We start from the raw sequence: 24,612 nt of genomic DNA on the forward strand, positions 1-24,612 counted from the left end.
CTCTTTGTACAAGATTTCCATTTTTGTGATTTTTAAAAAAAAATTATTTATTATTACACACCATGCAAAATCTGTTGCTTTGACACCTCCACCTTGTGGCTGAAAAAAGAATGACAACCTGCGTCTATAACGTTGTAATCAGGCATTACTGAACTACTGAGACCACAAAGTTTATTATAATTATTAACTTTATTATAATTTATAATTATTATTATTCATTCATACATACTGGGTTGTATGATGTGGCTAACAATATTCTTGTTTTTCTACCTGGAAAACCAAACATATTTTCTGCTAGTTATCTTAAGGTAGTTCTGAGGATCGGCTCTGCCTGAAATCAATATAAATAGGTCATTCTGGTAATAAAAAAAGATGACCATCTTTTTCTAATTGTCTAGAATTTTATTTTTCATTGATGATAAAGGAAAATTGATTCATATTTTATAAGCAGATATACAGATTATTATACACAAGCATAAGCAAGTTATAAATGAGTAACATTTCACATGATCATTTCTCATCACAATTAGCATCTTTTGTTAAGCTGATGTTAAAAGTGTAGTCTGATGCTTCCAATTTGATCCATCGGTCAAGAAGTCCATTAGAGAAAGTGTCTTTAGAAAAAAAAAAAAAGCTATTCTTAGCTGCAGATTTTTCTGTAACGTTTCAGTTCCATCTTGATTTTATACCTTTTTGATTATTCACTCACTAAACACTCTGAACAGTTGGATTACTTGGCATTGCCTAGACATTCTTCCTGTGCCTGCTTGACCTCCTTCAAAAATTGATTTTTAATCTCCTTAGGGCACCATACAAATTTTTCTTTCGGCTCAAAATAAAGCAAGGCAAATTTGATCAGCTCTCTTCTTTTAGCCTTGTCCACAACTGCGAAGATAAAGTAGTCCAGAGCGCTTTGCTTGACTTGGGGAAGTGTGCCTGTCACCAGAGTCTCCACAAGGAAGAACTGAACCAACGGTGCTTGATAGTGAGGAAACCCCATTAATCCCATTGACTTAAGGATGCGGGTGATGCGATGATTGTTGTGTGAGTTTCTGTAATATTTAAAGGAAAAGGTAAAATACAGAATTGTATAGATGTTAAGTAGTTGGGAGAACGATATGTACCTATTTAGGTTTGCGAATCGCTCTTTCCAGTTTACTGCACGTTTCACTTCTCCAGTTTCCTCGCTTATGAGTTCTATGCCGTAGAAGTCCAACATGAGCTTGTAAGATGTCAACAATCGTTTCATCACCTCCTTATCCCTACAGAACAGCTGCAGAACATTTTCCGGCACCCTTTATTCATTTAACACTTACAATTATACAGAGTTTCTATCATATTTATATGATATCTATATTTAAAGGAAAAAAACACATCAAAATAACCCAAAATCATGCAGAGCTTCAATAACTCAAATGAAACAAAATGCAAATAATTTGTAAACAAATTGTGTTAATGCTTTGGCTAAATAACATTAAGAAATCAGTATTTGGTGGAATAACCCCGATTTGCATGCGTTTTGGCTCCATGCTCTCCACCAGTTTTTCACACTGCTGTTGGGGAACTTTATACCAGCTTTATAGCTCACAGTGTGTGACCATCCATCTTCCTCTTGATGACATTCCAGAGGTTTTCAGTAGGGTTCAAAATCTGGAGACTGGGCAGTGGTCTCTTATTATATATATATAATTAAAAAAATGTAACTCAACAATTCATACCTTGAATACTTCTGGGCTAAGCTCATCGAACGTGTTCACTGCTTTCTCGTGAGTTGGAAATAGCCTGTGGTGAAATGTTTACAATGTCTGAATGTTTAGCACGTACTTAATGACTAAAGTTCCTGAAATATTTCTACCAAGCAACATATCAAATATTTGAATCCATTTACGTGTTATGTTCGCCTTGCAAGCATTGACATATTAGACTTAATGTATTAATAAAAAAACTGTGATCTGCCAATGCGGCTGGAAGTCATGTCAGACCTTGATGTTGTGGAAAATTCCCATTCCTGAATGTTCTCCATTCCTTTCCACTCTTTAACTTTAGAGCCAGTGTTGGTTTTTTGAACAAGAAACTCTTGAGTGTGGCAATGAGATGTTTACCATTGAATGTAGCAGTGCACATGTTCCAGCTTGTCGTAATCACCAAACCAGTGCAGGTGAAACTCATCAATGCATATGCCTAAGGATAAAAAAAACAAAACAAATGCCAAACCTCATTACATGAATATAATTGTGTTTAATAACGATATGATTGTATTAACTCATAAAAAGTGTGTTTCACCATCAGGGCTGAAAGGGATCTTATTTTGGTAGAACTGTAGATTCGGCCAGACTTTGTCCTGTAACAACGACAATTAAAAAAACCCATTCAGATTAATAAAGAGACACATGTAAGACATAAGAAACACTGGAAATAGAAAAATGTATTACTCACATTGTCCAACTCATCATCTGGCACATCATCGGACTGGGTGATCTAAAGTAAGAATTAAATACAGATCCTTTTTTTTCCCCCACTCAGAGTAATTTTGTAATTTTAGAAGCAGAATTCAATCAAAGATGAACAGTTATGGGTTAAAATTTTCCCAGGAACCTTCAAATCACTGTCTCAGGAAAAAACCTTGCAGCTATCAAAATAACACCTACAATTTTGTCTGACATTACAGATGTACTGTCACTGTGTCGTCCATATGTATGTCGTCTACAGCGTGGATAATGTATTTGAATGAGCATGTTAATATAAAACTGTGAAGACAGATAGATTATCAGAAAATATACACTATATTGCTAAAGGTTTTGGGACACCTCTCCAAATCATTGAATTCAGGTGTTGTTTTTCAGGGGTTGGGCTCGGCCCCTTAGTTCCAGTGAAAGGAACTCTTAATGCTTGAGCATACCAAGACATTTTGGACAATTTCATGCTCCCAACTTTGTGGGAACAGTTTGGGGATGACCCCTTCCTGTTCCAACATGACTGGGCACCAGTGCACAAAGCAAGGTCCATAAAGACATGGATGAGTGAGTTTGGTGTGGAGGAACTTGCCTGGCCTGCACAGAGTCCTGACCTCAACCCGATAAAACACCTTTGGGATGAATTAGAGTGGAGACTGTGAGCCAGGCCTAAACTGGGATGCCTTTACATGCACATAAATGTAATATGGAGTTTGCAGCTATAACAGCTTCAACTCTTCTGGGAAGGCTTTCCACAAGGTTGAGGAGTGTGTTTATGGGAATTTTTGACCATTCCTCTAGAAGCACATTTGTGAGGTCAGGCACTGATCAGTGTTGATGGGACTGAAGATTTCTAGCCCAACTACAGCTTAAAAGCCGCCCATTTACCAGCCCAAAATGCATACTGTAATAACAGTAAGCCCAAAACAAATGGGTTAGTGCAAAGGGCACTATTTAGACACACACACACACACACACACACTACGTTAGCTACCTGTATACGTTTTATTTAATTATCAAACATGACATCAGATTTTTATAGCAGAATAATAGCATATAAACACGCTTACCTCTTTATAGGGATTTACTACAGAGAATCTTCGCAGAACTTATGAGAACATCTCTTGAAATATTAGAAACGGGTCGCTCTCCCATTCTTTTCGGTAGGATTTTCTATATTTACCCCACTTTGGCATGATGATGATAAAAACACTTACAGCTTTGCTAATAACTTTGTGATATTGGCTTAACGAGAAAAACGATTACAGCAACCCACCAATTAGGATTGAAGTCTGATTGTACAGGACTCTCCTGAACCTTATTGGCTAAACTGAACCATATTATTAGAATGTCAACATTACATATTATACTTTATTGTAAAATTTATTTTAATAGAAAACGAATAAAATATCATGTTTATAGTCAAAAATAAAAACCCGCAAGTTTCATCAAAAACCAGCCAAAATTTTATCAATGCACCCAATGCATTTTTTCCCAGTTAGACGTGAACAAAAGGAGCCTGATTGGGCGGGAACCCACCCAATCTGGCAACACTGGCACTGATGTTGGACGAGAAGGCCTGGGTCGCAGTCTCCGCTCTAATTCATCCCAAAGGTATCAAGTTGAGGGCAGGCCATTTCTTCCATGTCTTAATGGACTGGTGTGCAGTCACATTGGAACAGGAAGGGGTCATCCCCAAACCCCATAAAGTTGGGAGCATGAAATTGTCCAAAATGTCTTGGTATGCTGAAGCATTAAGAGTTCCTTTCACTGGAACTAGGGGGCCAAGCCCAACCCCTGAAAAACAACACCTGAATTCAATGATTTGGAGGGGTGTCCCAAAACTTTTGGCAAAATAGTGTAGGTTTCGAAAGTCTACTGACCCATCAGAAAATATCTGACTTTGTGTCGGAACAAATAATTTTGTTCATGAGGTGAATGTTCCTCATCTCTTTCATGTGTTTATTACAAGTTTCTTTGCTTTGCCAAAATGTCAGTCTGCAGCTTTAAGACTTGCACCACTGAGTGTATGAGCATACATTCTCCAGACCTTCATGATCACCAAACCAGTACGTTTGGATGCCATTCCAAAATAATCTTAGAGACAATAGTGTATATGATACCTACAGTACTGCTACTTACCCGCCACATGTATCTGTAGTTTTGCATGTCTCTTGCAGCATTTGCGTCCCTTTGTGCACTCCATGGCAACTGCATTGAGACCTGAGTAAAAAAAAATAGATTTAATTTGGTGATAAAGTTTGTTTTAAATGTCAGTGTATGTCAGTTAGTGGTTTGAACGAGGTAGACCAGCAGTCTACTTTCTGAGAATCGTTGAGAAATAGCAACTATGGCAACTGGTCTCAAGTGCTAAATTAAAGTACACTTGAGTGAACAAAATGTATGTACTTGTCTGTTTTGCCATTAAATGATAGCAGAACGTTTTCTAATTCTCTTTTGCTAAAGATACACAATATGCGCTCTTAGTTATACTTTCTGAAATTGTCAGTTGTAGGTTTCTTATACACTATATTGCCAAACGTTTTGGGACACCCCTTCAAATCATGTTGTTTTTCAGCATACCAGTGCACAAAGCAAGGTCCATAAAGACATGGATGAGCAAATTTGGTGTGGAGGAACTTGACTGGCCTGTACAGAGTTCTGACCTCAACTCGATAGAACACCTTTGGGATGAATTAGAGCGGAGACTGCGAGCCAGGCTTTCTCGTCCAATATCCAAAAGTTGGAACAGGAAGGGGTCATCCCCAAACTGTTCCCACACAGTTGGAAGTATGAAATTGTCCAAAATGTCTTGGTATGCTGAAGCATTAAGATTTATTTTCACTGGAACTAAGGGGCTGAGCCTAAACCCCTGAAAAACAACACCTGAATTCAATGATTTGGAGGGGTGTCCCAAAACTTTTGGCAACATAATGTACCAATGGTATAAGAATTTTACATTAAAATTTTAGAAGCTTTGAATCTAAAAAGATTCATATTTTGATTGATTTATACACATATACAGTCTAAAAAAAGCTTACATAAAGAATCTTTAAGGGGTTTCAGTTTGTCCCTGTCAAAAAATCCCTATAATGAACTATTTCCCAGTTGCAGAGCGTTTCCTGTGTGTGTTCAGCATTTTAAGATTTTTTATGTATTTACAATGCAAATAAATGCTGGTGGTTCTGTTTTTCTGTCATTTACCTAGCTGAGTCACTGGTGTGGACCACCTCACAGCTTGGATTTGACAAACCATTAAAAAGTATGTAACATTTCATTATTTATTGTTTGTAGAACCTACCACAGACTTCATGGTGTCCATTGTCAGTTTCATGGTGAATCCACAAGCTTATAAAAGGTTACATCAGCTATATTAATGCTATTAAGATTAAGAATATCCACTGTGAAGGCTCAGTAGCATAAATCTGGCTGTGTCTCAGGCTAGAAAGTAAATGTAACTACCCGAGTATACCTGAATTCCCCCAATGACAATAAGTGTAACCACACATCATGCATCAACGTTAGTAGATCTTGTAATTTTACCTTTGCCATAACCTCACAGCATTCTTCACCTTCCCATGTCGAGTCAGAATCTGATAAGGAGTTACTCCCTGAGTTACCCATGATCACTGACGAGTAATGGAGAAGAAGGAAGGACAAGAAAGTCTAATAAAAAAAGAAAAAGAAAAACAAGCCAACTGAAACACACACCCATTGTTTTCAAAGTGAAAGTAAAAGTTGTTCTTGCACCATTTTTTGCAAGAGTAAAAAGTAACCGCTTGTAAAAGTTTATATATTTATTTACATTTATACTGCTTTTATTCAGTGTTTTAACTTCTTTATTCATATATTCTTCATTTATTAAGAATCTCGTGCATGTAATCTCAAGCTCAGTAGAACTGTGTGCATTCTGAGCTTCAGTCACTAGGGGGCCCCAGAGGCCTCAGTGTAGTGAGCAGTGTAATTAGTTTTGACAAGAGGTATATACGTATCTGTAGCATTGCTATGCAACTGATATACAGTGCACTAAGCTTAACAACCAAACTGCAAATTACTTTAAAGCCCATTAAATGTCAGCATTGGTGAGTCTAAATATTGTTTTAATTTAAATATGTTTTCTGCAATATGCAGCACTGACTGCATTATATTATTTATTGGACTGTTTGCTAAAGGGCTAACACAGCGCCGACTGCTGGACTGTTTACTGAAGGGCTAACACAGTGCCGACTGCTGGACCGTTTGTTAAAGGGCTAACACAGCACTGACTGCTGGACCGTTTACTACAGTGGTAACACAACGCTGACTGCTGGACTGTTTACTAAAGGGCTAACAGTGCCGACTGCTGGACCGTTTGTTAAAGGGCTAACACAGCGCAGACTGCTGGACCGTTTGTTAAAGGGCTAACACAGCGCAGACTGCTGGACCGTTTACTACAGTGGTAACACAGCGCTGACTGCTGGACCGTTTACTAAAGGGCTAACACATTGCTGACTGCTGGACTGTTTACTGATGGGCTAACACAGCACAGACTGCTGGACTGTTTACTGAAGGGCTAACACAGCACCGTCTGCTGGACTGTTTATTGAAGGGCTAACACAACACTGAATGCTGGACTGTTTACTAAAGGGCTAACACAGCGCTGAGTGCTGGACTGTTTACTAAAGAGCTAACACAGCGCTGAGTGCTGGACTGTTTAGTAAAGGGCTAACACAGCGCTGACTGCTGGACTGTTTACTAAAAGGCTAACACAGCGCCGACTGCTGGACTGTTTACTAAAGGTCTCTAATACAGTACCAACTGCTGGACTGTTTACTAAAGGTCTCTAACACAGTGCAGACTGCTGGACTGTTTACTGAAGGGCTCTCACACAGTACAGACCGCCGGACTGTTTACTAAAGGGCTCTAACATAATGCCGTCTGCTGGACTGTTTACTGAAGGGCTAACACAGAGCAGACTGCTGGACTGTTTACTAAAGGGCTTTAACATAATGTCGTTTGCTGGACTGTTTACTGAAGGGCTAATTCAGTGTTGCAGCGCTCACTCTCACTTAAAAAGCACATGTGGGTGTTAACTAAAGTATCCTTTATTTGTCACATATACATTACTGCACAGTGAAATTCTTTCTTTGCATATACACTATATTGCCAAAAGTATTCGCTCACCTGCCTTGACTCGCATATGAACTTAAGTGACGTCCCATTCCTAATCCATAGGGTTCAATATGACGTCGGTCCACCCTTTGCAGCTATAACAGCTTCAACTCTTCTGGGAAGGCTGTCCACAAGGTTTAGGAGTGTGTTTATGGGAATGTTTGACCATTCTTCCAGAAGCGCATTTGTGAGGTCACACACTGATGTTGGATGAGAAGGCCTGGCTCTCAGTCTCCGCTCTAATTCATCCCAAAGGTGTTCTATCGGGTTGAGGTCAGGACTCTGTGCAGGCCAGTCAAGTTCATCCACACCAGACTCTGTCATCCATGTCTTTATGGACCTTGCTTTGTGCACTGGTGCACAGTCATGTTGGAAGAGGAAGGGGCCAGCTCCAAACTGTTCCCACAAAGTTGGGAGCATGGAATTGTCCAAAATGTCTTGGTATGCTGAAGCATTCAGAGTTCCTTTCACTGGAACTAAGGGGCCAAGCCCAGCTCCTGAAAAACAACCCCACACCATAATCCCCCCTCCACCAAACTTTACACTTGGCACAATGCAGTCAGACAAGTACCGTTCTCCTGGCAACCGCCAAACCCAGACTCGTCCATCAGATTGCCAGATGGAGAAGCGCGATTCGTCACTCCAGAGAACGCGTCTCCACTGCTCTAGAGTCCAGTGGCGGCGTGCTTTACACCACTGCATCCGACGCTTTGCATTGCACTTGGTGATGTATGGCTTGGATGCAGCTGCTCGGCCATGGAAACCCATTCCATGAAGCTCTCTGCGCACTGTTCTTGAGCTAATCTGAAGGCCACATGAAGTTTGGAGGTCTGTAGCGATTGACTCTGCAGAAAGTTGGCGACCTCTTCGCACTATGCGCCTCAGCATCCGCTGACCCCGCTCCGTCAGTTTACGTGGCCTACCACTTCGTGGCTGAGTTGCTGTCGTTCCCAAACACTTCCACGTTCTTATAATACAGCTGACAGTTGACTGTGGAATATTTAGGAGCGAGGAAATTTCACGACTGGATTTGTTGCACAGGTGGCATCCTATCACAGTTCCACGCTGGAATTCACTGAGCTCCTGAGAGCGACCCATTCTTTCACAAATGTTTGTAAAAACAGTCTGCATGCCTAGGTGCTTGATTTTATACACCTGTGGCCATGGAAGTGATTGGAACACCTGATTCTGAGGATGGGTGAGCGAATACTTTTGGCAATATAGTGTATCTTACAGGGAGTGCAGGGTCATGATGCTGTGCCTTTGGAGCAGGGTGGGTTAGGGGCCTTGCTCAAGGGCCCAGCAGTGGCAGCTTAGCAGTGCTGGGGCTTGAACCCTGATCTTCCACTCAACAACCCAGAGCCTTAACCACTTGAGCTACCACCACCCTGCAGATGGTCCACAAACCTTTGGTCATGTAGTGTATCTATGGCCCCTTACAGGAACCCTCAACAGTATCAACGGTTATACATTATTCCTTGTTATGTTCCATGTTTTTATTCTCATTATTATTAATAAGTTGCATTAATATAAATCATCTAATATAAACCTGTGAACTACAGCTGTAACTACTCTCAGAGCTGCGGTTAGAAAAAATTAATCCTAACCAATCAGATTTGAGAATACAGCAGCACTCTGATCCAGAGCTGAGGCGATTGCTTTTAAGCTCCATGGCTAGTCTGGCTTTCCATAAAATTTCATTCAAATGTGCAAAAGAAATATTTATCAGAGTGTCAAATTTGTTCATCAGTCTGGAGGAAATTGAACATTTTAGCAAATTAAATGATCAAACCTCTCTACAACCACTGTATCATGCTCATTTAACACAAAGTGTTTTCGGTGGACATTACAGCGAGCTCTGATAGGAATCCAGTGCAGCACGACTTCTACAGGCCCCGATGGCCTAATCTTTTTCTAACTGGGTTTTTATATTTTATTATCTCATATGTTGAGGCACTGAAGGGAGACACAGTCATTACTTCATGCTCTGTTTATTACACACATTCTTTAACAGCATCAGAAATCATACATTCTGTCACATTAAGTCTACTAGTCTACTCTCTGATATTAATACATCTGCAGAAATCCACAGCACAAAAATAAAAAGATTTCTGTTAATTGCTCTTGTTCAGTTTAATAAAATAGGTGAGTATTGTATTGCTTTTTCATCCAGGGTGTTGTAATGGTAACTCTGTGGTAAATGTGTTGGACTATTAAATCCCAGGGCCACTAAACTGCCCCTGCTGGGCCCCTGAGCAAGGCCCTTAAAACATCTCTTGTCAAATAATATTTTCCCCTTCTGCATTTCCTCCATCTCTCACACAGCCAGTTTCTGTCTTTTCACCCTCAACAGACTTTTCTTTACAGCCCTCTCCTGTCGCTGTATCCTTACCAGGAACAACCTGAGAGGAGTTATCATCACTCTTATGAGCTATGGCTTCTTCAGATTCAGTATTCTCTCTATCCTTAACATCAGTTGAGTCTGAACCCTTTGTCATTGTTTGATGTGACAGGATTACAAACACGCAAATCAGTATTTCTGTCTTCAGGATCATCTTCCATAGATTGATGTACTGAATCTTTTTTGTTCTCATCTGCTTCTTCTGCTTTTGTTCTTTTCAGTTCATCACCTGGGTTTTGCTGTTCCCTTCCTCCTGGCGGACTCTGCACGATGCTTCCATCTGATTCAGTATATTTATGACTATTCATATCTGCTGAATTTTCCGCATCTTGGTGTGCTTCAGAATTTGCCTCATTGTTTGTGCCACTTCCAATCACCACATTGTCTTCTAGCGATTCACTGCCACTCTTCAGGTTTTCTTCGGAATCTTCTCTCTCCGAAAGCTGCGATATTAACTCATCTTTATTGCCTTGCTCAAATTCATCTCCTTGATCTTGTTCCTCACTCCCCGAGATTCTTCTTAACAGAGGTGTTCCTTTTGCAGCATTCTCACTGGTGGTGCTGTGATTAGAAGTTTGTGTGTTTTCATCACTATCGTCAAAGTTTTTAGCACCATTCAGGACCTCTGATTGTTTGGATGGGTCGGCAAAATCATTGCCATTCTCATCTGACTTTGCTGTAGCTATTGGTTCAGAATTTGGGATCTTCTCATTTCTTGCTTTAGCGTCATCGTTCTGGATTTCTGAAGCTATGTGACTGTCATGCTGAGAATCACCTTCTGCCTTAGCTTCATTATCTTTATTTATGTTTGCATTTCCTGCAATCGGGATGGGCGAAGCTTGTTTTTCAGACTCCTGACACGCATCTGGCACATTCTCATCATTTCTCCTACTAAGATGTTTATTATTACTTGTGTCTTCACCTGTTTCAATTTCTTCTTTATTTTCGACACTGCTATTCTGATCGCTCTGAGAGGTTTCATTTGACATTCCTTCATTAGGACCAGCATCGAATTTGAGGTTCTGTGATTCTTCTTCCTTTAAGAATTTATTACAAATCCTCCTAGGACACCACACAAAATCCTCTCTGGGCTTAAATTTCCTGAAGGCAAATCTGATCAGATCTTTTCGCTGAGTCTTGTCCAGAACTGCAAACATAAAGTAGTCCAGAGCGCTCTTCTTTACTCGTGGAAGTGTCTCCTCCACCAGAGTCTCCTCAAGGAAGAAGTGAACCAGAGGTGCTTGATAATGTTGGAACCCCAGTAAACCCAGGCACTTTAGTATACGGGTGATACGAAGGTTGTTGTGTGTGTTTCTGTTACATTAAAAACAACAAAAAGTCAAACGAGCGTTCAGGATTTCATTATTCAAATGAGATTCATTACTTAGAAACAGAAGACAGCATTAACCTGTTTAGGTTTTCAAATCGTTCACTCCAGTTTTTTGCACGTTTCACCTCTCCAGTTTCCTCATTGACCAGCTGTATGCCGTAGAAGTCCAACATGAGCTTGTAAGACTCCAACAGTCTTTTCTTCATCTCCTCATCCTCACGGAACATCTGCAAAGTATTGCATTTTTAATTTTACAAGCTTTTATTTCAAAAAGTGTCTAATGTTTAGTTGGATGACATGACGCCATGTTCACGACTTTTACGTCGATTTCTATACTTTACCTTTATTTCTGTTAGGCTTAGTTCACGTGATGCATAGTTCATTCCCTTCTCCTGAATTGGAAAAATCCTGTGAAGAAATTTATCTTAATGTAACACTTACAGAGAAGATGTTTCTAACAGGATAAAAGCCGTGAATATGAAGTGTGTTTTAGGTTTAATCTGTCCCTTGAGGTAGATTAGGGAAGCTATGTACATTTGTTAAAGCCGTATATATCTGATCATTTTTCATCGTTCCAAATTCTGACCCCCCAAAAGCACAACGTTATTTTAAAATAATTGTTGGTTAGTTCTCCGAAATGACTACATATTTTTGCAGCAAGGAGGCATGGCTGACATCAGTGTGAAGTGTCTCACTCAGAAAAAAAACCAGGTAGTAATATAAACATTTACCATTGAATGAAGGAGTGCACATATTCCAGATTTTCATAATCACCAAACCAGTCCTTGTGAAAATCCTCTATGTACACACCTGAAGACAAAGAACAAACGATAAACCTCCGTCTTGACCCTAAAGATTTGAATACAGCCGTGTTTAACATCTATACCATCAGTCATTAAAAGTGTGCCATACCATGAGGCTCGAACCTGTTTTCATTTCTGTAAAATCGCAGATTTGGTAAGTCTTCGTCCTGCAGGTTCAACAATTACAGATCATACAGATCCCTCATTATTATTACAGAGGTACGCGATAAGAAACACTGACAGTATGTTAAATGAAAAGCTGATATACAGATAAATATAATACTCACATCATTCATATCTTCTGTCCAGTCTTCAAGAATTTCTAAGATGTCCTGAGATAAAAATAAAACACACAGTATTTATTCATTTTGTAGATGATTTTATCTAGAATAACGTACAAGAGGCAGTCTCCGATCCAGAATCTGAATATCTTTCAGTCACTGGCACTGAAGCTGCTATCAATACTGCTATTGGAGCTTTATGGAGACTCTCTCCAAAAAAGAGAAATCTTCTTATAGAAAACAATAATGTGAAGCTTTTTGCCATACAACGTCTATGATTACATATTAGAACAAGTGCATTACTATAAAACTGTTTAACCACTGAATGTAGGAGTAGGAAATATCCAAAGCAGTACTCATGAAAATCTTCAGTTCACAGAGGGAGTAACTGGATTGTGTACAGGATACTTTGGATCGCAAAGAAATCTTAAAAACTCTAATATACATTATGTGTATTGCAACTTACCCTAGACCTTTGCCTGAAGCTTTGCATGTCTTTTGCAGCATATGTGTTCCTGTATGCACTATATGACCTCTGCAACAGATGCTGAAACAATATTCATGGTTAACTTTGTTTGATTTAAGATGCAGTAGTCATGAAAATATCACTACACATTAGACTAGCAGACAAGTATCACTAAGAAAAAGCCACTACAGAAATTGGTTACCATATTTTTTTTAAAATATATGAATAAATACACGTTTTACATTAATATCTTAACATTTAAACTCATTAATGGTCCACATATAAAATATTTAACTTGTACAATCCCTGTGTACAAATAAAATCCTCCATATTTTCCTTTTTATTAATGGATGGCTAAATCAGAGGCCAACTCCAGGCAACATAATCTGGATTGTACATGAGAAAAAAAATACATACAAACATGCCCGCACGAATGCTTTTAAAAAATATATATTTTAAGTGTTTATTTTTTTATCAATTTACAAAATGCAAAATGAGCAAACAAAAGAATAATATCAATTCAATAATTCATGCGACTACCCTTTGGCTTCAAACAGCATCAGTGTTTCTTACACTTGCACAACGTCACGGAATTTGTAGGGTCGGAGTCAGGTGTATGTATAACTAGTTACACCAAGCAGGTTCTAATGATCATCAATTTCAGGTGTAGGTTAAAAGATTAACTGAAACAGAAACAGCTGTGTATGACTGGCTAAGAAACAGCCAAGCTCTGCTAGGTGGGGTTGTGGAAGACAGTTTCATGTCAGAGGTCAAACACCATGGCAAGACTGAGCACTGCAAGAAGACACAAGCTAGTTATACTGCCTCCTCAAGGTCTTCAAAGTAGACAGGGGTTTCAAGATGTGTTGTTCAAGCTATTTTGAAAAAGCACAAAAAAACGGGCAATGTTGAGGACAGTATACGCAGTGGTCATCCAAGGAAACATAATACAGAAGATAAAAGACACATCATGCTTACTTCCCTTCGACACTGGAAGATGTCCAGCAGTGGCATCAACAAAGAAGTGGAAATCACTGGGTACACCCAGATACTGTCCGGAGAAATCTGGGAAGAAGTGTCTTCATGGATGAATTGTGGCCAAGAAGCCGTGATGTGGAAACAAGGCTAAGTGACTCAACTATGTATGAACCCAGTGCAAAATAATGACAGCAGGTGCTCTGAAATATTTGGCTATAGAGAAAGGCAGGTTGTTTGCTGAAGGGCTGGAAATCAGTACAACAGTGAAGCAGGGTGGAGGTTCCTTGCAAGTTTGGGGCTTAATGGTGTCCTCAAAGCTGAGAAATACAGGAAGATACTTATCCATCATATAGAGGCTGCACTGACAGCAGCTGCAGCAGGACAATGACCCCAAACATACAGCCATCTTCAGCATAGAGAACAACAAGGAAGTGACGGTTTGTCCCCGACAGATCCCTGATCTCAACACCATTGAGTCTGACTAGGATTACATGAAGAAACACGAGGATCTGAGCCAGCTTACATCCACAGTTAGTTCTCCAAGATGTTTGGAACAACCTACCTGCTGAGATGTGTGCAAGTGAACTAGTGCTTAGAAGAACTGATGCTGTTTTGGATTTCTCTTCTGTTCCTTTACTTTCGGCTTCGTTAATTGAGAAAAATAAACTTGAAAGCATTGCTTCTTTATAAATATACATATACAAGTAACATGTCATTCGCATGAAACGCTAATTCGTATAAGATAACCTCGTACCTTTACCTCTCTGTTCTCCTCATGGTCCTTGTCGTCTTCCCATGTCGAGTCATATTCCTCCTCATACCCCATACTCCGATCGTGTCTCAGAAACCTGTCAGATTTACCCACAGAGCCGAACAACCTCGCAATGAAGAAGAAAAAAGGACGAGGAAGTCTAATAAGGAACAGGAGAAACTGATACAGATGCCTAATAACACACCGAAACACACCCATCACTTACATTTCAGAGAAAACGAAAGTAAAAGCTCTTCCCGCACCAACTTTTATTTAGGCATGGCTTAACAATGTGCCTTAAAATAATTCATTAAAAAAAAGCTGAAAAAAGATGGAAATGTGTTATTAACCCTTAAAAAAGGCATGACCGGAACAAGCATTAGATCTCGTAAAAAGTGTCAAAGTCTTATGTTTATTACATGTGTCACGTGACCAGGCGCACGCTTTCTATACTCGGTTTTACCAGGAAACATTTAGTGTACAGTGGCGACTTTGTGTAAAAGTAAATGCATGTTTTTAAAAATATTTATTATATAAGATATTAAAATATTTATTATGTAATATATTTCGTATTATATATATATGGTTTGGGATGAGTGAGTTTGGTGTGGAGGAACTTCACAGAGTCCTGACCTCAACACCTTTGGGATGAATTAGAGTGGACACTGCGAGCCAGACCTTCTCGTCCAACATCAGTGCCTGACCTCACAAATGCGCTTCTAGAGGAATGGTCAAAAATTCCCGTAAACACTCTTCTAAGCCTTGTGGAAAGTCTTCCCAGAAGGGCTGAAGCTGTTATAGCTGCAAAGAGCGGGTCAACTCCATATTACATTCATGTGTATGTAAAGGCAGACATCCCAGTTTTGGTCTGGCTCGCAGTGTCCACTCTAATTCATCCCAAAGGTGTTCTATCAGGTTGAGGTCAGGACTTGTGAAGTTCCTCCACACCAAACTCGCTCATCCATGTCTTTATGGACCTTGCTTGGAACAGGAAGGGGCCAACCCCAAAATTGTCCAAAATGTCTCGGTATGCTGAAGCATAAAAAGTTCCTTTCACTGGAACTAAGGGGCCGAGCCCAAACCCCTGAAAAACAACACCTGACTTCAAAGATTTTGAGGGGTGTCCCAAAACTTTTGGCAATATAGTGTCCATACAATACATTCAGTAAATGTGTGTCATGTCTATGCAATACATCTGACTACAGTTCCCAGAATACAGCGTGGCCTACAAATATGGCCAGTGACTCAACACTTAGTCACGACAGACTCTCTCATGTTCCTACTCATGTACCTAATGATCACACCCAGACACACCCAGACTCAAATACCGTCACACTCATAGTATAAAATGACCCCTCTGGGCATGCACTCACTATGATATGTTATTATTAGTGTAATTATTAGTGTGTTATAAATAGTGAGTTCAACATTAGTGTATTTATAGTGTAAATAGTTCCTATAACTGCTTTTCACTACCATGTATCATGAATGCATAAAAAAAGAAAACAGGACAGTATTAGGTGTTCATGGGGATGATAACATCTTTTTATTTATAATTACATTCCCACTGTGGGGAGGTACAGTACCAGTTCCCTGATGCATAACATAACTTAGTTTTTTTGTTTCTCTTTATTTGATATTGATTTATATTTACATGTACATTTGCTCACCAATAATTGACTCCCAAATGACTCATTGTCATTTTTAATTATTCTTTAATGCATAGCTTTGGCTGAAAGTTTTTATTAACCCATTGTCTACCTTCAAATTCAAGGTGCGATCGTCAGAATTTTTCATTTTGTACAAATATTGTGGAAAAGTATGTGGAAGTGTTTAATAAAAAGTTACAATAATAAGTTTGTTTGTTTTTTTCACATAGTGTGAAGATAGCATGTAAATCTAGCTAAAGTGCACAATTCACATGGAGTTTTATTGAAAATCTTGCAAACAAGACTGCTGTTGAACACAGGATAATGAATGATAAAGAAGAGGACAAAAAGCATGAATTAATGTTAGCTTAACTGTGTGTTAAGCAAATAAATGACTTTTTACTCCATACTGTATACCTTTAAGTTTATTGATTTGTTTTTTCTTTCCACGTTTGCTGCCATAATTAAATCACCAAGTCCATCTTGGTCACACTGTTCTGGTTCTGTCCACGATTCTGCGCTCGGTTATACGGTATACCTTGTAATAATTTTCTAGGATCTGTACTTCGTGGCCCATTGTTCCTTGCACTATTTTGACTTCTAGGGGAATGCACTGTCCATGGTGGTCTATAATGTGGTTGGTGGTGGATTACTTCCCTTCTTGCATAAGCCAGTGTTTGGGAAGGATGTTTCTTTTGTGTTATGTCTTTCAGGAGCTTTCTTTGAATCCTCTTAGGACACCACACAAATAGCTCTTTCGGGTGAAAATTCCTGAAGGCAAATCTGATCAGACCTTTTCGTTGAGTCTTGTCCAGAACTGCAAACATAAAGTAGTCCAGAGTGCTCTGCTTCACTCGTGGAAGTGTCTCCTCCACCAGAGTCTCCTTAAGGAAGAAGTGAACCAGCGGTGCTTGATAATGTTGGAACCCCAGTAAACCCAGGCACTTTAGGATGCGGGTGATACGAAGATTGTTGTGCGTGTTTCTGTTACATTTAAAACAAAAAAGTCAAACGAGCGTTCAGGATTTCACGGCACAACGTAGACACATTGCTTAGAAACTGAAGACAGCATTAACCTGTTTAGGTTTTCAAATCGTTCTCTACAGTTTTCTGCACGTTTCACCTCTCCAGTTTCCTCATCGACCAGCTGTATGCCGTAGAAGTCCAGCATGAGCTTGTAAGACTTTAACAGTCTTTTCTTTACTATCATATCCCTATGGAACAGCTGAAATATAATACACTCATTCAGCATAAATCTGTTAGTATTTAGCCTTTTTTTCCCCCTAGTGTTGTCTGTAAAGACTACAACTGCTTTTAGTATTTACATATAGAAATGTATTATGTTTTATTGAATCTGATTGCAAATAATGTATTACATTAAAACAATTTAAAGAGAAAGTAAGAAACTGTTAGAAACCGTAATTACTACTAACGGCAAAACTTAAAAACACCATTAGCGAGGTTCAGATAATATTTATCTAATAAAAAAAAATTACCTACCCTGATTTCTGTTGGGGTAAGGACATGTGCCCTATAATTTACCCCTGGCTCTTGAGTCGGAAACAACCTGTATAATGTAAAATGTTAGTGATTAAAATTCAGCGGTTATTGGTGCATCTAGGTCTTCCCTTCATCCTGTTCATTTGAAGATCATATTTTAAGTCTGAAGTTATATTGAGGAAAAAAATGAATTAGTAAACTGTTGTATAAATATTAGGAGCCTGTAAGACGTTCATAGTAGTATTCACTTACCACTGAATGTAGGAATGCTTTTTTTCCAGCTTTGTGTAATCACCAAACCAACTAGTGTGAAAATCTTCAATATATACACCTTGGAACAAACAAACTAATTAAAATGGCACAGGAAAACCATCTATTATGGTATAATTGCAATTAAGCAGATACGTCAATTTAGTAAATAAGTATGCCATACCATCAGGGTGAGAGGGGCTTCTATTTTGATAAAAATGAAGATTATGGAAATCACGTTCCTGCCAAAATGAAACAGTAATGATTAATGATTATTTTAGATCAGTTGTCCTCGAAATACAATACTGTTGAACGTGTGAGTAATAGAATACTCACTTGACCATGTGATTGATTAGCATGCTTGTTGTGCTATGAATTAAAACAAACAAAGCATTAATGCAGAAAACACAAAAATATACCAAAGTTGTCATGCCTGGGATATGCAGATTCAATATGTATGTTCAGTGTGACTGGGACAGAGGGCTGTGATTGAACTTACTTCACACCTACGCCTGTAGTTCTGCATGTCCCGTGCAGCCTCCAGGTTTCTGTGTGCTGTACATGTCTGCTGCTTAGTTACCTAAAATCAACAAAATGCAAACTGAATTGAAATCAAATCGCCAAAACTGCAGCTCTTGTGGGGTGTTCCTGGTCTGGAGTGGTCAAAAGTGGTCCAAGGAAGGAACAGTGGTGAACCGGCGACAGGGTCATGGGCGGCCGAGGGTCACCGATGCACATGGTGAGCGAAGGCTGGCCCGTGTGATCCGATCCAACAGACGAGCTACTGTTGCTCAAATTACTGAAGAAGTTAATGCTGGTTCTGATAGAAAGGTGTCAGAATACACAGTGCATGACGGGCCAGGGTTGTTTTGGCAGCAAAAGGGGGGACCAACACAGTATCTAGGCAGGTGGTCATAATGTTATGCCTGATCAGTGTATAGAAAGATATTACTATTTTGTCATAAAAATGATTAAAAGTCTTATTTAAAAACCCGTACCCTTACATAAAGCTAATGTGAATAATCAAGAGTGATGGACATTTCCTAAAGTGGTTTTTATTTTGCATTTGCTTTTATTTTTCAGATTTGTACCATTCAAATGCATGTTATAAACACACGAAAACAGACAAAGCACATGATCATGCACGAAGTGTCTGTAATATTTACTACACAGCACAGCTCCAAATTCCAGTTCAGCTTGTTTTCTACCACCCCTTATGTAAAGCACTTTTCTGTTTGACTTTCGCTTTAGACGGTCTGTGTAAACTATTCTATTAACAGCTTTTAAAAAAGGCAACCCTTATGCTGGGTGCTTTTTGCAAGCGATTGTGTGCAGTTAGAAAAGCAAACATGACCAAATAACTAAAAATAAACATTAAAGTATAATAAAGTATAATAAATAAATAATAAAGTAAACATTACCCTCATCATGCCGAAATGTTCTTCATTCTCATCGTCCCATGTAGAGTCAAATTCGTTATCAGGGTCGTCCATGACACTTCCTCCACAACCCATAATATAATCTGAACGTGAGAATCTATTCATGTAACTCGAGAATGAATCAACTCGCTCAAAGAAAAAGTGAAATCACAATGCTGTAACACCAGTTGCTCTTTGCACCTGGCCACGCCCACTTCCTTTTTTTAAAAGGTACCTAAGGTTACTGAATAAATTGCATTAAATGCCAACGCACAAACACATACAATAGGATTCATAGACTAAATAGACTAACTCGTAATAAAATAAAAGCATTTGAGAAATTTAAGGGCTATTTGTATGTTGTAAAATGATTTTCTATATAGAACATACAGTTATGTACAGTAGCCTCCAAATAGCTTAGGGGTTTATTTCGTTTATCACAATCTACAAAATATACTGAAGTTGATTATTTCCCATTAACAGCATGTCTCACTTGCTGTGAAGTTCCTCCACACCAAACTCACTCATCCATGTCTTTATGGACCTTGCTTTGTGCACTGGTGCCCAGTCATGTTGGAACAGGAAGGGGTCGTCCCCAAACTGTTCCCACAAAGTTGGGAGCATGAAATTGTCCAAAATGTCTTGGTATGCTGAAGCATTAAGAGTTCCTTTCACTGGAACTAAGGGGCCGAGTCCAACCCCTGAAAAACAACACCTGAATTCAATGATTTGGAGGGGTGTCCACAAAAGTTTTGGCAATATAGTGAAATATTTTGAAGTCACTTAGAATCTGATCAGAGATTACTCTGGAACACTAGTTCAGGTTTGCTCAGTAAGCAATTTAGCAGGTTGTAAAAGCAGCATTTTCCAGGCAATAGGATATAGATAAGAGATAAGATAAGAGATACTTTATTGTCGTAGTACACAATACAATTAAATTTAATGGGCCAATGTTTAGAAAGCAACAAGGACGTTTAAACATAACCCTGGACAAGAGTTCAAAGTAAGAAGTTAAAGAATTAAGCATAAATAAATATTTAAAAATTGCACATGAAATGTATCTTGAGATTGCATAGCCATTAGAGGAGGCATATTGAACACTGTATGAAGTGGCAAAAGTGAAGTGAACTATATACAAAGTGTTTAAAGGACTGGATGTTTAGCAATCTAGTTTAGTATTTATCTGATAAGTGCTATGATATGAAGCTATTTTCCCCGTTTAGCAACAGGAAAGTAGAAGAAATAATTGGCAGAGGCGATAACAAGATCCTGTGTGTTTAGAGGACGGGCCTGTAAAGTTGTTTTGGGTAATGTAATCACCCATTTTATCAGATCGATTCTAATTTATATGAATTACTAGTGATGTATCAAATAGTTTGTGAAAGTGAGTAAGATACAAACACGCAATTTCAGCAGTGGCTAGTTCGTCTGAGAGCAATAGTTACAGAAAACTTCCCAAGCAGTGAGAAATGAGAATTCAGCAGCACTGTGGTATAAAATAGAATCATCATGGCTTGAAAGTCCATACTAAAGCCCCACGCTTCCTTTTCTTGGTTGTCTTCTTAAACTGATGTGAGGCCGACTGAACAGTCACTTCTCAAAAACAAAAGGTTTTAATTAAACCCATTTAATCAAAGTCCATTTGGTGAAGAAATCATTGAAACAAACGAGAAGTGGAAGTGTGGAAGTGTGTACAACTGGGCAGCAAGTATCATTTAATTAAAGGATATCCATCCATCCATTCATTGTCTATACCCGCTTTATTCCTAATTAGGGTCACAGGGATCTGCTGGAGCCTATCCCAGCACACCTTGGGCGAAAGGCAGGGGTACATCCTGGACAGGTCTAATTAATGGACATTAAAATGATAATTGCAGTCTATAATATAATTAAAGTGCTTGTTTCATACCATATTTTGCAAGCTACCTATCAGAAGTGCTGCTTTTGTCACATCATGGTTCTGTGCTTCTGTGTTTTTGTGCCATCAAATGTTCACAGAAGGCTTGATTCACCAAACAAGACACTATATAATAATCATAGGATATTGGACAAAACATTACATTTGTGGCAGTGTTTTGGACAAGATTAGCTTCAGAGCTCACAACTGCTACTATTGTATTATACTATTCGAAAGAAAGAGAAACATATCATGATAAGCTTAAAAATTAGAAGAGAAAAAGCATTACCTATGAATATTTCACTGATATTTATTATTATAATAGGCAGTACAGGCATCAATATGTTCATTTTGTTATATGATAATATGATTGTATTATTATTTTGTATTATATAATATTAACTTTTGCATAGTTAGTACGCAGATGGAAATCACAACCTACATTCCAACCTTCAGGCCATAAAAAGCAGTAATGGGAAAACACTAACAGTTCTTTTGCAGCCATTTAAATTGTGTGTGTGTGTGTGTGTGTGTGTGTTTGCCTTTTAAAGATTTCTACATCTGCCACAAATATCCAGAAAGCCTCTGAATTAAAGATGGCACTGATCTAATACTCATGATCTGTATCAGTCTGGTTTCTGATTCTGATCAGTCAGGATCAGATTTAGTTTTAAACAATTTTATTGGCTTCTTTAAAAGATTACTGAATGTCGGTAAACCAATCAGTGTTCTCCGCAAGTCTGCATGGGTTTTCTCTGTGTTCCCTGAAAAAATTATGCCAGTTTGCTGTCCACTGTAAATTGCCTGATGTCCACTGTCCACTGTGAAGGAGTTTATGAGTCTGTGTGAGCATGGTGTTCAGTTAGTCCCTGGTTAACTAGTGATCAACTGGTTTCCCATTCAGGGTGGATTCCCCACCTCATGGCAGGTCTTCTAGAATTAAACCCAGAATCTACCGAGTCCCATATTCTGAGCTCTTCTGAACTCACAGCCTTACGTCTGATTTAATGCCATGTCCAGGTTCTGACATTTGGATTTGAAGTGTGATTTAAATCTCAGTGTGGATCTTCATACTACGCTCTACACTTCCACTCTCTCACTGTTCTTCCTCTCATGTTTCTCCTCAAGTTACCTTTGTTAATGATAACATGTCCATGAAGAAGGTGCTAAATGAGTCCTGTAAAAGGTCATCTCTGCCAGTTCTCGGTGCATTAGCCTATGTCATTAGCTGTGTGTGCAGAGCCTTCTTTAACAGGCTACACGTCTCAAATTCAAAATAGTCAGCATCATTCTGGACAGTTTTACCAGACTGAAGTGGAAATGATGGCTTTGTATGATATAATGTTACAGTGTTGTTTATATTTATACAGATTTTATTGGGAAATGTTGTGGTTTATACTGTTATCAACTTCACAGTTGCGCATTAAAGCGCGTTAACAGACGCTTTATTTAACTGCTAACGATATATTGCAAGTGATGATGGGAATTTTCCTGCATCCAGTCACACAATGTGAGCTGTCCTTCAGAGGAATGTGTGGCTCTTCAACACCCTCAGAGGTCCATAAATCATACTAGCAGTCGAATAAAGGTACCAAAAACCTGTAGAAAAGTTTCTACTAAAACCTTTCCTCGTGCATAAGCAGAGATGAGCTGAGATGTTGTTATTAGCAAATATTATTTTTTACTTAGAAACAATATTTATTTTTATGGTAAAACCTTCTATAATTAGATGTATATGTAACAATGAAGGAAGGAGTCTCCAGTGCCAGTGCTTTGTAACATGCAGTATTCCACCATAAGAAAGCCTAAAAGAGCAAGGCTTTCCAGTGTCTCAGTAACATGACAAACTGCATTTACTTTTTTTATTACTGCCTCTTCCTCAATGTTATCACACTGACTACACTAACTTCTAAACACTACTAACAGGAGTTTGAATTATAGATTAGAGCAGCTCTTTCTCAGCCATACACCCCAGGCATATTCTGACATGTAAAATGTATATATTAATACATAATTCTAATTTATAAATGCTGTTTTTCCTTTGGCTGCTCCCATAAGGGGTCACCACAGTGGATGATCCACATATTTGATTTACCACAGGTTTTATGCCCATGCCCTTACTGACAGGATCGTAGCCACTGGACCAACAGGGAAAAATAGTGCTTACTGATACTTTATATGATACTTTAATGATATACCGATCAGGCATAACATTATGATCACCTGCCTAATATAGTGTTGGTCCCCCCTTTTGCTACCAAAACAGCCCTTACCCATCATGCACTGTGTATTCTGACACCTTTCTATCAGAACCAGCATTAACTTCAGCAATTTGAGCAACAGTAGCTCGTCTGTTGGATCGGATCACACAGGCCAGACTTCTCTCCCCACATGTATTAATGAGCCCATGACCCTGTTCACCACTGTTCCTTCCTTGGATCACTTTTGATAGATACTGACCACTGCAGACCGGGAACACCCCACAAGAGCTGCTGTTTTGGAGATGCTCTGAACCAGTGGTCTCGCCATCACAATTTGGCCCTTCGTCAAACTTAAAGCTCAAATCCTTACTCTTGTCCATTATTCCTGCTTCTAACACATCAACTTTGAGGAGAAAATGTTCACTTGCTGCCTAATATATCCCACCCACTAACAGGTGCCATGATGAGGAGATCATCAGTGTTATTCACCTCACCTCTCACTGCTCATAATGTTATGCCTGATTGGTGTATATATATATTTTAGAAACTATCCCAAGGAGCCCTCTGCAATTATGGGATGATCCACAAGGGGTCCATAGACCCCTGGTTAAGAAACACTGGATTAGAGAATGAGTAATTACTAATGAGATGATTTAAGCAGCTTCATTACTTTGAGTAATGAGGTTAAGGGAATAGAAGATGCTCAGACTAATTCCCTACAACACATGTATTCATGAAGGCTTGTCCCAGTAGCTGGATCATGTCATAAAAAATAAGCACTAAGCTATGGATTATAAGGATGTAAAATTCAATTCAATTACATTTTATTTGTATAGCGCTTTTAACAATGGACATTGGCATGAAAAGGACTTTCCTGAATAAAATCTTTATAGCCAATGAGCTAAGGCCAAAGGAAATGCCCAATAACATTTTTGCTTCAACAAAGTGCCAACAAAAAAACAAAAGAGATGTATCCAAACTAATCCATCACAGAATAATTGTTTATATAATGTTTATATAATAAGTGTAAACACTTTTTGCACTTGTAAAATAAATTCCTCTGTACCCCCAAAAGAAGATTATT

General features: G+C 38.8%; 3 protein-coding genes across 4 annotated transcripts; all 3 read right to left on the minus strand.

The window, feature by feature from the left end:
* Nucleotides 1-230: 230 nt before the first annotated feature.
* On the minus strand, nucleotides 231-6,160 carry LOC131342323 (opioid growth factor receptor-like protein 1). The gene is made up of 8 exons (XM_058373080.1): nucleotides 5,997-6,160; nucleotides 4,596-4,676; nucleotides 2,437-2,478; nucleotides 2,284-2,341; nucleotides 2,103-2,181; nucleotides 1,719-1,782; nucleotides 1,125-1,273; nucleotides 231-1,052 (listed from the first exon to the last, which is right to left on the minus strand). Exons 1-8 carry the CDS (start codon nucleotides 6,075-6,077, stop codon nucleotides 731-733), a joined length of 876 nt encoding a protein of 291 aa, XP_058229063.1. The 5' UTR covers nucleotides 6,078-6,160; the 3' UTR covers nucleotides 231-730.
* A 3,138-nt stretch (nucleotides 6,161-9,298) lies between these two features.
* On the minus strand, nucleotides 9,299-15,001 carry LOC131342192 (opioid growth factor receptor-like protein 1). 2 transcript variants are annotated; one of them, XM_058372865.1, is made up of 8 exons: nucleotides 14,624-15,001; nucleotides 12,886-12,966; nucleotides 12,426-12,470; nucleotides 12,248-12,305; nucleotides 12,067-12,145; nucleotides 11,677-11,743; nucleotides 11,414-11,562; nucleotides 9,299-11,319 (listed from the first exon to the last, which is right to left on the minus strand). In XM_058372865.1, exons 1-8 carry the CDS (start codon nucleotides 14,831-14,833, stop codon nucleotides 10,077-10,079), a joined length of 1,932 nt encoding a protein of 643 aa, XP_058228848.1. In that variant the 5' UTR covers nucleotides 14,834-15,001; the 3' UTR covers nucleotides 9,299-10,076. The 2 variants fall into 2 exon arrangements, with proteins under 2 accessions (XP_058228848.1, XP_058228847.1); XM_058372864.1 differs by having other exon boundaries at nucleotides 9,312-11,319; nucleotides 14,618-15,001.
* A 1,204-nt stretch (nucleotides 15,002-16,205) lies between these two features.
* LOC131342711 (opioid growth factor receptor-like) lies at nucleotides 16,206-19,587 on the minus strand. The gene is made up of 8 exons (XM_058373858.1): nucleotides 19,434-19,587; nucleotides 18,512-18,592; nucleotides 18,349-18,381; nucleotides 18,197-18,254; nucleotides 18,016-18,094; nucleotides 17,764-17,830; nucleotides 17,340-17,488; nucleotides 16,206-17,247 (listed from the first exon to the last, which is right to left on the minus strand). The coding sequence occupies exons 1-8, from the start codon at nucleotides 19,554-19,556 to the stop codon at nucleotides 16,728-16,730; spliced, it is 1,110 nt and encodes a 369-aa protein (XP_058229841.1). The 5' UTR covers nucleotides 19,557-19,587; the 3' UTR covers nucleotides 16,206-16,727.
* Between the last annotated feature and the right edge of the window lie 5,025 nt (nucleotides 19,588-24,612).

The sequence above is a fragment of the Hemibagrus wyckioides genome, linkage group LG21 (genome assembly GCF_019097595.1).
Source record: "Hemibagrus wyckioides isolate EC202008001 linkage group LG21, SWU_Hwy_1.0, whole genome shotgun sequence".
NCBI lineage: Eukaryota > Metazoa > Chordata > Actinopteri > Siluriformes > Bagridae > Hemibagrus > Hemibagrus wyckioides.

Bases quoted from the DNA above. Each gene is read 5' to 3' on its own strand.
- LOC131342323 (XM_058373080.1), bottom strand. From the start codon at position 6,077: ATGGGTAACTCAGGGAGTAACTCCTTATCAGATTCTGACTCGACATGG. The intron at 2,479-4,595 runs GTAAGTAGCAGT...TTCTTACTTTAG, and splicing joins ACTACAGATACATGTGGCGG to ATCACCCAGTCCGATGATGT. The intron at 1,274-1,718 runs GTATGAATTGTT...AATGTTCTGCAG, and splicing joins TTAGCCCAGAAGTATTCAAG to CTGTTCTGTAGGGATAAGGA.
- LOC131342192 (XM_058372864.1), bottom strand. From the start codon at position 14,833: ATGGGTGTGTTTCGGTGTGTTATTAGGCATCTGTATCAGTTTCTCCTG. The intron at 12,471-12,885 runs GTAAGTTGCAAT...TTTTTATCTCAG, and splicing joins GCTTCAGGCAAAGGTCTAGG to GACATCTTAGAAATTCTTGA. The intron at 11,744-12,066 runs GTAAATGTTTAT...ATTTCTTCACAG, and splicing joins GTGCACTCCTTCATTCAATG to GATTTTTCCAATTCAGGAGA.
- LOC131342711 (XM_058373858.1), bottom strand. From the start codon at position 19,556: ATGAATAGATTCTCACGTTCAGATTATATTATGGGTTGTGGAGGAAGT. The intron at 17,831-18,015 runs GTAAGTGAATAC...TACATTATACAG, and splicing joins AAGCATTCCTACATTCAGTG to GTTGTTTCCGACTCAAGAGC. The intron at 17,248-17,339 runs GTTAATGCTGTC...TAAATGTAACAG, and splicing joins CGATTTGAAAACCTAAACAG to AAACACGCACAACAATCTTC.